The sequence below is a fragment of the Staurois parvus genome, unplaced genomic scaffold (assembly GCF_062004578.1).
Source record: "Staurois parvus isolate SC_StPar_1 unplaced genomic scaffold, SC_StPar_1.0 ptg000031l, whole genome shotgun sequence".
NCBI lineage: Eukaryota > Metazoa > Chordata > Amphibia > Anura > Ranidae > Staurois > Staurois parvus.
The window spans coordinates 1,134,528-1,150,743 of NW_028317827.1; the positions used below are offsets into that span (position 1 = coordinate 1,134,528).

Below are 16,216 nucleotides of genomic sequence, written 5' to 3' on the forward strand. Positions count from 1 at the left end.
TAATCCATGTTTATATACTAGGTAACGACGCCATTAGGAAATCATTTTTCACGTGGCTGCAATCCACAGTAAATGTGTGGCCCTGACACATTAGAAAGTGTTAAGTTTAATCTTCTGTCTGGCGGCGGCCATTTTGTACGACGGCAGTTTCCTGAGCAATTCTGTTTTTATTGCACCCCGGTCAATAATGACCACAATATCCTCTGGATTTTTCTGAGGTAACAGCTTGTTTTGTATCTGAGGAAAGGCCGGGGCCTATGTCCCTGCTGAGAGTTCTTCTCACCCCTACATGTCTGCTTCTTAAATTCTCCATATGGCAAAATTAGGTCAGATTGTTTGAAAAAATGTCTGCAAAAATGGAGATGGTTTAACCTAGTTTCATTTTATTTCAGTGAATGCTTTTCTTTACATACTGGAAAAAATAGGGTTTCCTTATGTAAAAACCAGCCAGATTCTGTGCATTGTGGTAGGCCTGTTGTTTCTGCATTTGGTCTAGGCAGCCATTACTGAAATGTCTGAGGTAAAAAGGGGTCCAATCAGTGACTGAATCAGTCAAGTATCACACTGAGGGAATGCAGAGTATTCTAGACATGTACCTGTGGTTCAAGCTTGCGTACAGTGGACCTTTTGAATACTGTATACTTTATGTCTGCATTAATAAATTCCCGGCTGCTCACAGAATTATAATAATAATAAAAAAAAATGTAAACACTGTATACTGTACATCTTCTACAGTTGCAAGAAAACGTATGTGAACCCCTTGAGAGTACGTGGAGTTTTGCATGAATTGGGTATAAAATGTGCTCTGAACGTCATCTAAGTCACAACAATAGAAGAACACAGTCTGCTGAACATAATACTACACAAACATTAGATGTTGCCATGGTTTAATTGCACATAACATGTAAACATTCACAGTGCAGGGAGGAAAAAGTATGTGAACCTTTGGACTTAATAACTGGTTGACCCTCCTTTGGCAGCAATAACCTCAACCAAACGTTTCCTGTAGTTGCAGATCAGACCTGCACAACGATCTGGAGTAATTTTGGACCACTCCTCTTCACAAAACTGTTTCAGTGTAGCAATATTCTTGGGATGTCTGGTGTGAATCGCTCTCTTAATGTCATGCCACAGCATTTCAATCGGGTTGAGGTCAGGACTCTGACTGGGCCACTCCAGAAGGCGTATTCTGTGCTGTTGCAGCCATTGTTTTGTTGAATTACTTGTATGCTTTGGGTCATTGTCCTGTTGCATCACCCATCCTGTGCGGAGCTTCAGTTGGCGGAGAGATGGTCATACGTTTTCCTGCAAAATGTCTTGATAAACTCTGGAATTCATTTTCCCATCAATGACAACAATCCGTCCAGGCCCTGAGGCAGCAAAGCAGCCCCAAACCATGATGCTCCCTCCGCCATGTTTTACAGTGGGGATGAGGTTTTGATGTTGGTGTGCTATGCCTTTTTTTCTCCACACATAGTGTTGTGTGTTCTTCCCAAACAACTCAATCTTGGTTTCATCTGTCCACAGTATATTTTGCCAGTAGTGCTGTGGAACATCCAGGTGCTCTTTTGCAAACTTCAAACGTGCTGCAATATTCTTTTTGGACAGCAATGGCTTCCTCCGTGGTGTCCTCTCATGTACTCCATTCTTGTTTAATGTTTTCCTTATTGTAGATGTGTCAACAAAAATGTTAGCATGTGCCAGAGATTTCTGTAGGTCTTTAGCTGACACTCTGGGATTCTTCTTTACCTCATGCAGCATTCTGTGCTGTGCTCTTGCAGTCATTTTTACAGGACGACCACGCCTAGGGAGAGTAGCAACAGTGCTAAACTTTCTCCATTTGTAGACAGTCTGTCTTACCGTAGACACATGAACATCAAGGCTTTTGGAGATACTTTTGTAACCCTTTCCAGCTTCATGCAAGTCAACAATTCTTGATCGTAGGTCTTCTGAGAGCTCTTTTCTGCGAGGCATGGTTCACATCAGACAGTGCTTCTTGAAACCAGTAAACCCAAAACAGGTGTGTGTTTTTTAAGGGCAGGACAGCTGTCAGCAACACATCCAATATCATCACACTGATTGGAGTCAAGGTTGGCTCACTCCTGGCTCCAATTAGCTCTGGGAGAAGTCATTAAGCTAGGGCCTCACATACTTTTTCCTCCCTGCACTGTGAATGTTTACATGTTATGTGCAATTAAACCATGGCAACATCTAATGTTTGTGTAGTATTATGTTCAGCAGACTGTGTTCTTCTATTGTTGTGACTTAGATGACGTTCAGAGCACATTTTATGCCCAATTCACGTAATCCCAAGGGGTTCACATACTTTTTCTTGCAACTGTATAAGATAAAGCAGTCCTTGAACAGGCCTTTGTCTAGACTGAAATGATGCAATCAGTTTGCTGCAGTCAGGGCCAAGCATTTCCTTAGTCTCCCCTTCCCCAGTGATCAGACTGCAACAGTGTACATTGTCAGCACACCTCGGAGTCAGGATGAATGAACCCCCATGCATTTGCAGTTGAGATGAATGAGTCTGTGCATTGTGGAAGGCCTGTTGTTTCTACATTAGTTTGTTAGCTACGTTTGAAATTTTTAGGGTTGTTTCACACCAGGAATCCGTTTCCCATGCAATTCACCTGTGGTGCAGTGTGGTGCGATTTGAGCCCATTCATTTGGAATGAATCGTACTGGACCGCGTCAAAAAATAGTGCATGCACAACCTTAAAAAACACACTGACCTTTCAGTTGCTGTATACTTTATGTCTGCATTAATAAATTGCTGGCCTGTCGCAGCAACATTATTGTAATAAAAAAAAAAAAAAAATATATATATATATATATTAAACGGGTGTGCTCAAAAGTTTGCATACCCTGGCAGAAATGGGCTTTTTGTGTAACTGGCTTCTTTCTGGCAACTCAACCATGCAGCTAATTTTTGTTCAAGTATTGTCATATTATGCTCCTTGACACAACCACACCATCTTTCTCCAGAGCAGCCTGTATTTCTCCTGAGGGAGACCTGTGGGTTTTTCTTTGTATCCTGAACAATTTTATTTGGCAGTTGTGGCTACAATCTTTCTTGGTCTACCTGTCCTTGGCTTGGTATCAAGAGATCCCTGAATTTTCCTCTTCGTAATAAGTGATTGAACAGTGCTGACTGGCGTAGTCAAGGTTTTGGATATCTTTTTATATCCTTTTCCATCTTTATAAAGTTCCATTACCTTGTTACGCAGGTATTCTGACAGTTCTTTTCTGCTCCCCATAGCTCAGTATCTAGCCTGCTCAGTGCATCTGCATGAGAACTAACAAACTCATTGACTATTTACACACAGACACTAACTGCAATTAAAAAAGCCACAAATGTGGGAAATTATCCTTTAATTGCCATTTTAACCTGTGTGTGTTACCTTGTGTGTCCAAGGTCAAACATTCCAGGGTATGTAAACTTTTGATCAGGGTCATTTCCGTGATTTTTGTTATTATGATTTAAAAAGGAGCCAAACAACTATGTGATAATAAATGGCTTCATATGATCACTATCCTTAAATAAAAATACTTTTTGTGGCATGATCACCCATATTTTCAATATCAATGGGAAAATTTAACGATTTCTGCCAACTTGGACCGCTGTACCTACAGTCAGGTCCATAAATATTGGGACATCGACACAATTCTAAAATTTTTGGCTCTATACTCCACCACAATGGATTTGAAATGAAACGAACAAGGTGTGCTTTAACTGCAGACTGTCAGCTTTAATTTGAGGGTATTTACATCCAAATCAGGTGAACGGTGTAGGAATTACAACAGTTTGCATATGTGCCTCCCACTTGTTAAGGGACCAAAAGTAATGGGACAGAATAATATTCATAAATCAAACTTTCACTTTTTAATACTTGGTTGCAAATCCTTTGCAGTCAATTACAGCCTGAAGTCTGGAACGCATAGACATCACCAGACGCTGGGTTTCATCCCTGGTGATGCTCTGCCAGGCCTCTACTGCAACTGTCTTCAGTTCCTGCTTGTTCTTGGGGCATTTTCCCTTCAGTTTTGTCTTCAGCAAGTGAAATGCATGCTCAATAGGATTCAGGTCAGGTGATTGACTTGGCCATTGCAGAACATTCCACTTCTTTGGTTGCTTTTGCAGTATGCTTTGGGTCATTGTCCATCTGCACTGTGAAGTGTCTAATGAGTTGTGAAGCATTTGGCTGAATATGAGCAGATAATATTCCCGAAACACTTCACAATTCATCCGGCTGCTTTTGTCAGCAGTCACATCATCAATAAATACAAGAGAAGCAGTTCCATTGGCAGCCATACATGCCCACGCCATGACACTACCACCACCATGCTTCACTGATGAGGTGGTATGCTTAGGATCATGAGCAGTTCCTTTCCTTCTCCATAATCTTCTCTTCCCATCACTCTGGTACAAGTTGATCTTGGTCTCATCTGTCCATAGGATGTTGTTCCAGAACTGTGAAGGCTTTTTTACATGTCGTTTGGCAAACTCTAATCTGGCCTTCCTGTTTTTGAGGCTGACCAATGGTTTCCATCTTGTGGTGAACCCTCTGTATTCACTCTGGTGAAGTCTTCTCTTGATTGGTGACTTTGACACACGTACACCTACCTCCTGGAGAGTGTTCTTGATCTGGCCAACTGTTGTGAAGGGTGTTTTCTTCACCAGGGAAAGAATTCTTTGGTCATCCACCACAGTTGTTTTCCGTGGTCTTCCAGGTCTTTTGGTGTTGCTGAGCTCACCGGTGCGTTCCTTCTTTTTAAGAATGTTCCAAACAGTTGTTTTGGCCACGCCTAATGTTTTTGCTATCTCTCTGATGGGTTTGTTTTGTTTTTTCAGCCTAATGATGGCTTGCTTCACTGATAGTGACAGCTCTTTGGATCTCATCTTGAGAGTTGACAGCAACAGATTCCAAATGCAAATAGCACACTTGAAATGAACTCTGGACCTTTCATCTGCTCATTGTAATTGGGATAATGAGGGAATAACAAACACCTGGCCATGGAACAGCTGAGAAGCCAATTGTCCCATTACTTTTGGTCCCTTAACAAGTGGGAGGCACATGCAAACTGTTGTAATTCCTATACCGTTCACCTGATTTAGATGTAAATACCCTCAAATTAAAGCTGACAGTCTGCAGTTAAAGCACATCTTGTTCGTTTCATTTCAAATCCATTGTGGTGGTGTATAGAGCCAACAATTTTAGAATTGTGTCAATGTCCCAATATTTATGGACCTGACTGTATGTACAGTATATACCATACTTGGTTACTGTCCCTTAAAGCTGGAAATCACTGACGTAGGCACTGCTAATCCAGTGATATCTATGTGCTTCTGGGTCCTGTGCTGAGCAGCTGCCCTTCTGCATTCTGAACACAGGAGGTTGACCGTTCAGCAACGACTCCACTCAGAGAATGCTTCATATTTTCTCAATGAATTCAAAGTATTCTCAAATTGGACGAGGTGGGGTGGTGATATCAGGCTCTCCACATCAGCAGCTGATCAGTGCGGGACCCAGAAGCAAGTGGATATTCTTGGAGTAGTGATGATTTCCAGTTTCCAGGGGCATTGGCCAGGTATATACTATACATAGTTACATGGGTCCAAGCTGGACTGATGTAACTATATGTATAAAATATCCATACATGGAATTATTCTTCTAGCAAATGACAACCCATAACCCATGATAGTGTGATGGTCAGTGGGAAGAATGCTCCTTTCATTTGTGGTCATTGGGAAGAATTCCCCCCTTACTGATAGCTAAAAAGATCAATGGTGTCAGTGGCAACTTATCTGAGAGGCAGAAATTGCTCATTGCTCGGGGGGGCCCCATGAGTTGTCAGTCCTCCTCTGTTTGTAGCAGGAAGCTCCAAAACAATCAGGGAAAAAAAAAAATCAATATTACTCTATGGAGATGGTTCACATCTCCACTTCAAGTCTCTTGAACAAATGAAGCTCAAAAGGAGTTTTTAGCGCATTTTCATTCCCATAGAAATACATGGAAATGCGCAAATTGTTTTTTAATGCATTTTCGCGCGTGATCAAGAATATTTTTCTGGCATGGCAAAACATGGTAACAAATGATGTTACAGATTACTTTTTTTTCTGTTGGCTAAAGAAAAATGCCAGAACTCAAAAAGTCCGAAGATGATTGAACAAATCGGCCAGAAATGTTTGCAAACGTGCAACAAAACGTGTGAAAAAATGCACTAAAATGCTACGCTCAGATGTGAGCGGAGCCTAAAAGAGGGAGTGTTTAGGAGCAGCAGAGTTTAGGAGCAGCAGAGTTTCGGAGCAGCAGAGTTTCGAGTTTAGGAGCGGCAGAGTTTCGGAGCGGCAGAGTTTCGAGTTTCGGAGCGGCAGAGTTTCGGAGCGGCAGAGTTTCGGAGCAGCAGAGTTTAGAGTTTAGGAGCAGCAGAGTTTAGGAGCAGCAGAGTTTAGAGTTTAGGAGCAGCAGAGTTTAGGAGCAGCAGAGTTTAGGAGCAGCAGAGTTTAGGAGCAGCAGAGTTTAGGAGCAGCAGAGTTTAGGAGCAGCAGAGTTTAGGAGCAGCAGAGTTTAGAGTTTAGGAGCTGCAGAGTTTAGGAGCTGCAGAGTTTAGGAGCGGCAGAGTTTAGGAGCGGCAGAGTTTAGGAGCGGCAGAGTTTCGGAGCGGCAGAGTTTCGAGTTTAGGAGCGGCAGAGTTTCGGAGCGGCAGAGTTTAGAGTTTAGGAACAGCAGAGTTTAGAGTTTTGGAGTGGCAGAGTTTAGAGTTTCGGAGCGGCAGAGTTTCGGAGCGGCAGAGTTTCGGAGCGGCAGAGTTTCGGAGCAGCAGAGTTTTGAGTTTAGGAGCAGCAGAGTTTAGAGTTTAGGAGCAGCAGAGTTTAGAGTTTAGGAGCAGCAGAGTTTAGAGTTTAGGAGCAGCAGAGTTTAGAGTTTAGGAGCAGCAGAGTTTAGAGTTTAGGAGCAGCAGAGTTTAGAGTTTAGGAGTGGCATAGTTTAGGAGCAGCAGAGTTTAGAGTTTAGGAGCAGCAGAGTTTAGGAGCAGCAGAGTTTAGAGTTTAGGAGTGGCATAGTTTAGGAGCAGCAGAGTTTAGGAGTGGCAGAGTTTAGGAGCAGCAGAGTTTAGGAGTGGCAGAGTTTAGGAGCAGCAGAGGAGCACTAGAGGCGTTTATTTCTTCAGAGTTTGTTTCAATGGCCAGAATAAACTAAAATTCTGGCCAATTAACTATATAAATCCCAACCTCCAATCACCTGTAATCTTGTAACCACGGGTTGAAGGAAAGAAATTTGCTCGATTTCACCATCAACACACAGTGTTGACAGGGGAATCGATCCTGCTGAGCCATTGTGTTCTCCTGGAAGGGGTGTAGATCAACTTGGGTACATTCAGCCTGCCCATACATCTAATCTCATCCGGTCCCTGCTGAACCACCCAAGATTCGAACCGTCAACGGCTGGCTTGGCAGGCTTGCAATCTTCCTGACGCACCCAGTTGGATTATTCTTTTATTGAAGTCACCTTACACCTCCAGCGTTTGTATACTGTTTGTATGAGATAAACCTCTAACCTTCATAAGGAGACTAATTGCCTAATTCATATAAAGGGAAATAAAAATGTCACCTTTTCAGCAGGCAATCCAGTTACACCCCCGCTTATTACATTGATCCCATTGATTAGTGAAATATCTGTTGTTTTTTGTTTTTTTTCTTTACAGAACAAAAGCACTTGTATTAGAACTGCTAGCAGCCGTCTGCCTTGTCCGCGGAGGACACGAAATCATTTTATCAGCATTCGATAACTTCAAGGAGGTAAAATAAAGAAAGTCTCTTGCATGTCATTTGATGTGGGGAGGAGGCCCAGTGTCTGTGTTTGTTTTCTTTCTTTGCTGAACAGAGCTGGTTTTGATTTAGTCCCATCCCTCCCCATAAATAGACGCAGTGAAATTAAAGCTTTGTGATAGAAGTAATTGATAATTATTTATGGGCCTCAGATGCTGGTGCTCCGCGCTTTGAAGATTTCTTTGTTCTAAATATCGTTCAGATGTTTAGAAGGGGGAGCTGGTTGCCATTCGGTTCATGCAACATTTATCAGTTTTTAGGGACAGAACAAGCCGAGGAAATGAGGTGAAGCCAAGTGCTGGGATTCAAGGCTTAAAGTGCACCTGTCTCCTGTATGTATAATAATCCATTTTGGATTGATAATGGGAATGTTATGTGTCATATCAACTATTATGATCTCTTTTTTTATTATTTATGAAACTGAGCCAAGCTAAAGTGCAGTTCCCCAAAATGGCCAATCAGATGTTGGCTCCATTCTGATCCATGAAGGATAAAGTCTGATTGCACTGAGTTTGTATATTTTACTCTTCCTAAAGCTGAACTCCAGTTTTCCCATCCGTCTTCTACAGAGTGTACAGTCTCCTCTCCTGTACTGAGTTTGCTTACTTTGCTTTCACTGCACACTTTGAGCTTCTTACCGTATGCTTTAGAAGCTTTATCATGTCAGATATTGACTGGAGGACATCCAGCATCATTTAGCTCCTTCCTTCTTTGCCATTTCCATTCATTGGATTTCAGTTCTTTCAATCCAGGAGACTCAGCATCACATGTGGGCATTACATAGGGTATTCTGAATGCTTATGTCCCCCTCGCCTAGGAACGGCCAATTCTCCAGATTGCCATCCATGAAGGAAGTTTGATGTTTGTATTTCAATGTTTTTATTAATTTATAAACAGTTTAAGACAGGAGCAACAAAACACGCCACGTAGGGGCTGTCAATTGAACATAAAAAGAATTAAAAAAACAGTGCTCTAACACCAACAGAGCAAAAGGTGCGCCCACGCAGTGGCTATCAATGGCACATAAATGACAAAAACATGGAATTTTGATATTTGTATAGCTAAGTTTTTAGCAAGCTATGTACAACACCTTGCTGGACCCTCTCACCAGCCACGAGGCTGCAATCACACCATGTTTGGAAACATGGTGCAAACACGCTGCAATTGCAGGTTGTGCTTGCTGTGCCATTAACCGTTAATGGCACCCCAAGCGCAGATAGCAGATGCAACAAAATATGTGACAAAATGCCCACTGAAAAAATGCCTGACGCTACATGACCGAAGAGGTACTGGAGCTTCTTTGGGGCATATGTTGAGCATAGGGCAGCCCACTCCAGTGAATGGGCAGTCCTAGCTGCGACGCACGTTAATGTTTGACAAGCACCCAAAAAAAAAATCCCAGAGTGGGAACTTGTGTTCCCTCTGCGCTCAGGTGTGGATGATCTGAATGCATTATACATCTTTTCTCACCTACCCACCAATCTCTTCCCCTTCTCTTCACCTTATTTGCTCCCTTCTTCTTTCCCTGGTTTTTCCCTCTTCTTTCTCCCCATCCTTCTATACCAGTGGTTCTCAACCTGTGGGTCGCGACCCCTTTGGGGGTCGAACGACCCTTTCACAGGGGTCCCCTAAGACCATCAGAAAACACATATTTCCAATGTGTAAAGAGCAGCTACTGTGTTGAAAGCAGCTACTCTGTTAAAAGCAGCTACTGTGTTGAAAGCAGAAGTATTGGAGGTAAAACGACACTCATGAATTATAATTACTGGGTAAATAATGTTATGGTTGGGGGTCACCACAACATGAGGAACTGTATTAAAGGGTCACGGCATTAGGAAGGTTGAGAACCACTGTTCTATACCTTGTTACTGTTTAATGCCCATCAATATGCCTGTCACTACGATACTGAGAAACTGAATAAATACATATTCCATCTATAAATATTTTACTAAACAAGAAATCTTTAGGCGCAAAATACTTAATGCCTAAACATTTTATTTATGAATAGAGCAGAAAAACTCTAAAGCCACTGTCAGCTTTTTATTGCGATCTGTGTTCTTGTTGAGAAGATTTCTCTCTATAGCCTGTCCATCCAATTCAACCTGTGTGGGTGTGAACATTTTTGTCCCCGCCACTTCCCATATCTCTGTATATTGTGTTTGCAAAGATGCTCATTTTTAAATTGTCAACACCTTTTGCTGACACCACCAACTGTGGAAGGGAGTTCCAGATCCTTACCGTTCTAACAGTAAAGAACCCCTATGCAGTTTGAGCTTAAACTGCTGCTCATCCAACTTCATTGAGTGACCACGTGTCCTCGTTAATGGCCTGAGACTGAATAGTTTTCTCCCTAAGATAGAAACACCATTTAGATATTTGCATATTGCAATTATATCTCCTCTGATTTTTGTTATATTTCTAAAGGGAAGTCTATTTTTGTTCATCCAAAACATATTTTTTGCTTTCGGGTGGATGCAAGCAAGGTCAATCAGCCTTCAGCCTCCTATTTTCTGCATCTCTTTATGTATCCCTCAAGTTTTTAATGGCAAAATGTTTGAACTGTTGTTCTGACTTGGTGATTCTGCCATGGTTATTAAGCCCCTTTCAAAGAGGCCAGAATCCTCTTTGCTCAGCAAGGGAACTGCCTGATGATTCTCCTAGATTGTAAGCTCCAAGGAGCAGGGCCCTCAAATCCCTCTTGTATTGAACTGTATTGTTGCTGTATTGTCTCCCATTATATTGTAAAGCGCTGAAACCGTTGGCGCTATATAAATCCTGTATAATAATAATAATGATTCCCCTGTTGAGCAGAGCTGAGCGAGCGCAGACATGGACATAGCTAGCCCACTCTTCTCTTTGGGTGGTTGGGTGTAAGCAGACCAGCTGTCCATTTACACCTGACTGCTCTATGATCCAATCCACCTAGACGAAGGGGAACGATTCCCCTTCCTTTTTTTTGCCGGACCGGATCTGAGGTTGGTGGGTGTAAGCAGACTTGTGTCGGTGCAGAGGAATACATGGACCATACGATCAGGTCTGCCTGAAAAACTGACTGGTGGACCTGATCGAATCACACATATAAAAAGGAGCCTTACACTTTAATAGGACCAAATAGAGTGAAGGGGCAGGGCCAAGGTCTCTACTATGACTTTTTCTGAAAAGTCAAAGCAGGTGACCCCATTCCTAAACTTTCTTTTAAGTGTTGCCATTGACATCATTTTTGTAAAACCCATTGCTATAGCATATACTACAAGGATTACCAGTAGAACATAATACCTTCCATTGTGCTTGAGGTGATTGTAGCCGTATTAGTGCATTTGCGACAGAAACAATTGAGTACTGTCCGTGATACTTTTTTTATTTGCGCTAACATACAATTTTGAGGACAAGCTTTTGGGGAGTGTCCCCTTCTTCAAGGTCCAAGCAGTACAAAATACGAAAAAGTATCACGGACAGTACTCAATTGTTTCAGTAGAAAATAACACATTTTGATATTAAGAAAAAGCATTTCCAGGATTAAACTATATATCAACTGAACAAGTATGATTCCCCGAAAGACACCTAAATCACTACCACATCCTGCTGCATGGATTAATACAGCTGTGTTTTTCTTAATACAAAAAAAGTGTTTTTCTTAATTTGCATAGCAACTGTGACATTGTTCAGCAGCTATACAAGAGATAACAAGCTGAGTCTTTATTCCCTAAGGGGGCTTAGTTATAAAAATGTTGGCAACAAATGAAATAATCTTTACTGCTGAATGATGAAAACTTGATAAAAGATTTTTTTATACAGGTTACTCCACTGAATGCATTCCAAGTGTCCCGTGTGAAGCAGATTTCTGTATTGAGATGTTGATGGAAAGCAAAGTAACCATGCAGATGTGTGGTATGCACCCTTTGGTGCCACACTCTAGCCTTACAGTGTATATATAGACAAAACCTTTTTTTATTCTATAAAGTAGAACAGTCAAGGAGAATCCCATCAATGTTTCATTGTTCCATTGCAGACCCCCTCACCCCCCATCTTCCTGCTGTGTTATATGGTTTATTCCAACCCTGTAACAATTTTGCTGAACAGCTTGGCTTGTATATAAAGGTATAGAGATTGCACTCTAAATCAGCCTTTTTCAGCCTTTTTAAAATGAAAGAACCCCTGAACCCCTCAAGGAACCCTTGAACAGTTGAAATAACTTTTCAAATCTCAGGGAACCTCTGCTACTAATTACTATATGAACGGCATATGGTACATTAGCATGATGGTTAATGTGAAGAATGCTCCCTGCATGTGTGGTCACTGGGAAGAATTTCACTCTTACAGACAACTAAAAAGATCAATGGTGTCAGTGGTTTCTTATCTGAGAGGCAAAAACTGCTTTTTGCTTAAGGAACCCCTAACCTCCTCTGGAGGAACCCTAGAGTTCCACAAATCCCTGGTTGAGAAATTCTGCTCTAAAAAAAGCATATGGGAAAAAAGGGATAGTATACAGATCACAATTGAAGTTAATGGATGTTATTACAGGAATTAATATTGGGCTATTTTTCATTTTAAAGTGTTACTAAACCCACAACAGTAAAATCAGCCTGTATATGCAGAAAATCATGCTGGTTATACTCACTGTGGAACTTAAGGAGTTAATCCTGTGCATTGTGTAAAAAGGATGTTTGATCCTGTCTTCTCTGATCCTCCCCTTCTTCTATTGTCTCCAATATATCTCCTGATAGAACAGAGGCTTGGAGTCACTCTGCACATGCTCAGTTTGGTGTGTACAGTATTGCTAGAGAGTTTTTTTTTTCTTGGGAGAGTATATGTGATCAGCATAGGGCCAATTATGCTGTCCAGCCAGAGGGTCAGGGGTCCTAAATCCTCATAGGGGAGAATGAAAACTCCTACAAGCTTTAACCAGTGCTCTGCTGGATACTAATAGAAGTCACAAGACTGCTCTAACTGCTGATGAGAAAAGGTATTTATCAGTTTATGTTTACTAAAATAATTGCATTTCCATGTTCTGTGTACTGTGGGAGACCAGATAGAGTGATTGCAGGGTCCGGGGAGACTAGACATAGTGAATGCAGGGTCCAGGGAGACCAGATATAGTGAATGCAGGGTCCTGGGTTTAGTAACAGGTTAAAAGAGAAGAGTGATTTTTTTTTTCCACAGTTATACTTACTGTACCTAGGTGGATCTCTCTCCCGCCAGCTCTAAATGTGAGAACTCAGTGATCACATGACCATGATATGTGCACAGGTGCGCAAAATCACACATATATATATATATATATATATATATATATATATACTTGATTTTGCATTTCTGGATAGGGGGCATGCACGCCCTACACGCCCTGCCATTTGCGGCCGCGGTTGTCAATCACCAGGTCCCGGCCGGTGATTACTTGCCGGTGCCCGGTGATTGCCGAGGATCTCTGATGGGGGGATTACAGTGCTTACAGTGAAGCACTAACACAGGACACGATGTAAAACAACACAGAGTTAACCCTTTGATTGTCCCACATGTTAATCCCTTCCTGCCCAGTGCCATTAGTACAGTGTCAGTGTTTTTTATTAGCACTGATCACTGTATTGGTGTCACTGGGGATGTCAGTGACACCAAGTCAGTTGGGGGGCAGTGTCAGAATGCCTGCTGCAGTCCCGCCATAAGTCACTGATCACCGCCATTACTAGTAAAAAATAAAAAATCCCAGTATATATACCGCCATTTGTAAACACTAGAACTTTCAGGTAAAGTCCAATTAATTTACATGTATTGGGATTTTTTTTTAGCAAAGACATAGAGCAGAATACAATTTGGCCTAAATTCTTGACGAAATTTGATTTTTTTTTTAATTTTTTACTGGACATGTTTAATAGAAAAACTTCAAAAATATTGTTTTTGTTCTCAAAATTGTCAGAATTTTTTTTTTTTATAGCGTAAAAAATTAAAAACGCACAGATGATCGAATACCACTGAAAGAAAGCTCAATTCGTGGGAAAAAAACCCAAACAAATTTAATTTGGGTGCAGCGTTGCATGACCACGCAATTGTCAGTTAAAGTAACGCACCTCCGTAATGCAAAAAATGGCCTGGTCAGGAAGGGGGGTAAATCCTCTGGTGGGCAAGTGGTTAATAAAAACTTTTGTATTTTAAACTTTCCTTTTGGTAAGATGGGTAAAATTATGTTTACCCATCTTGCTAAAAAAAAAAATCCAAAAATAAAAATGTTGGCTTTTTCTTGACATTTGTATAAGCTTTTCTAAAACAACTAAAAAATATGCAAAGACATGGCATTTAAAAGCAAATGTAAAATATAATCCCCTGTATTATGATATTATAGCTAAATTTTAGATTTGATCATTAGTATCAACCAATCAGAAACTGCCATTTAATTCAATGTCTACTACAAGCTACCAGAAGTTGATTTTTGATTGGCTGCCATGGGTTATCCAACTTTAGCTCATTTTGTTCTTTTAATTAAACCAAATATATCATTGATTTTATAGACAATAAAATGTAACCTTTTATTTGAATATTACAAAATAAATGTGTCATATTACTCAAGTTCAGAAAAAAAACTATTTTGTAGCAGTTTTTTTATGAAGAATACACAGATGACTCTAGACAAGCAGGCAGAATACAGACCTTCAACCGACTGTATCATTTATATTTTAATTAGCATTATTTGCATGAAATAACTTGTATCACCATGGCAACCACCCTAAAATACACAGGGGATTTATTGTTTTGCGGTTAAGAGTTGTCATAGTGTCATCCATGCTAAATATAGAGGCTCTCACTGGAAGGTGGCTTTGTTAGAATAAAGCATTCTTGTGCTAGTGTCATTTTTTTCCCTTTTGTTAAGTTTATTAGAATTGTGCAGATTGCTGTTTCAGGAGACAAGACAGAGACTTTATTTTGTAGTCATTTATAATTCTAGACTAATAATTTAGTAAGAGAATATAATATGATTTAATAGAGGTACAGATTTGTTCTATAATATGGTCGCCTCCATTGTACCCCAGAATTGTCCGACTGTAAAACCACATGGCAGAGACCGTCACAAGATCCTTCCCAGATTATGCTCAAATTCGCCTCTATCTCTCATCTGTTGGGGAACTTTTCATTGTGTTAGCTTATTAAATTTAGGAAAATAAAGGCAGCTCTTTCATCATTCCAGTATTAAAAAGATAGAGCTGTATTTAAACGGATTTAACATTTTTTTATGTTATAGGGAATTTTAAGAAATGGTAATTTCTCTCTGCCATCATTTGTGGTGACTTTAACAATCTAGTCATTGTTAACATCTCAGCCGATTTTCAACTACTCAGCCTAACCTCTTTTGGAAACAAACCACCACTCACTCCAATAGCAACACTCTCGGTCCTGTATTCTGTCACCTCTGCGCTTCCTACAACCTCTCCAACACTGCTTTTCCTCTCATCCATCACATCCTTATCAGTTTCACACTCTCCCTGTCTCCTACCTCCCTTGTCTCCAACCAGCAAACAGTTAACCATAGAAACCTTCGCCACCTCAACCCTTCACTTCTTCGTTCTGCTACTGTCTGCTTTTATGACAAAATCACACACTTGTCCTGCCCAGACCTGACCACTTTTGTCTACAATTTACTATCATCCTCCTTGCACACACTTGCTCCTCCCCACACACAGAACCAGGCTTTGCCTGCTACAACCCTGGCAAACAGATGACAACAGAAGTCTCTAGAGATGCAGCCATGCTGCGGCATAAAGCTCAATCTCTACAAGACTTCAACCTCAGTAAATTGCCCTTCTCAAGTACAACTCCACACTGCTAAACAAACCTACTACATCACTCTCGTCATAACCCTCTTATCCAATCCTTGTCAACTCTTTTCTACCCTTAATTCCTTCACCCTTCCTACTTCACCCCTACTGCCTCCACCCACTAACTTACTGCCAGAAGATTGCCAGTCATTTCAAAACAAGATTTACACAATTTGTGATGTGATCTCCAGTGTCCAGCTTTCTCCTCCAACCAACATACCAGGTCCAACACCACACTCAATATTTTCCTCCTTGACCCTGTTACCACCAAGGAAGTTGCCAAACTCCTTTCCGAAGCCTACCTGTCCCTTTACAATTACTACTAAACTCTAACCCACATCTTCAACTTCTCCATCCTCCGCTAGCACCTTTCCGTTCCTGCAAAAACATGCACTGGTTACCCCCATGCTTAAAAAAACTCTCAGTTGACCCACCTGTTTGAATAATTTAACCTGTCTCCCTGCACCTGTTTGCCTCCAAGCGTCTTGAATGCCTTGTCCACAACCTATGAGTTGTTACTTCACTGCCGTCAACCTTCTCTATGCCCTACAGTCTGGCTTCTGCCCACAATATTCCA

General features: G+C 41.1%; 1 protein-coding gene across 9 annotated transcripts in view; it reads left to right on the forward strand.

Moving 5' to 3' along the window:
- FMNL2 (formin like 2) overlaps nucleotides 1-16,216 on the forward strand; it is a 334,121-nt gene that overhangs the window by 246,509 nt on the left and 71,396 nt on the right. For all 9 annotated transcript variants that reach the window (XM_089659530.1, XM_089659522.1, XM_089659550.1 and 6 more), the window contains exon 9: nucleotides 7,714-7,807. In XM_089659530.1, the coding sequence (XP_089515656.1) occupies nucleotides 7,714-7,807 (94 nt within the window). The remainder of the gene's footprint in view (nucleotides 1-7,713; nucleotides 7,808-16,216) is intronic.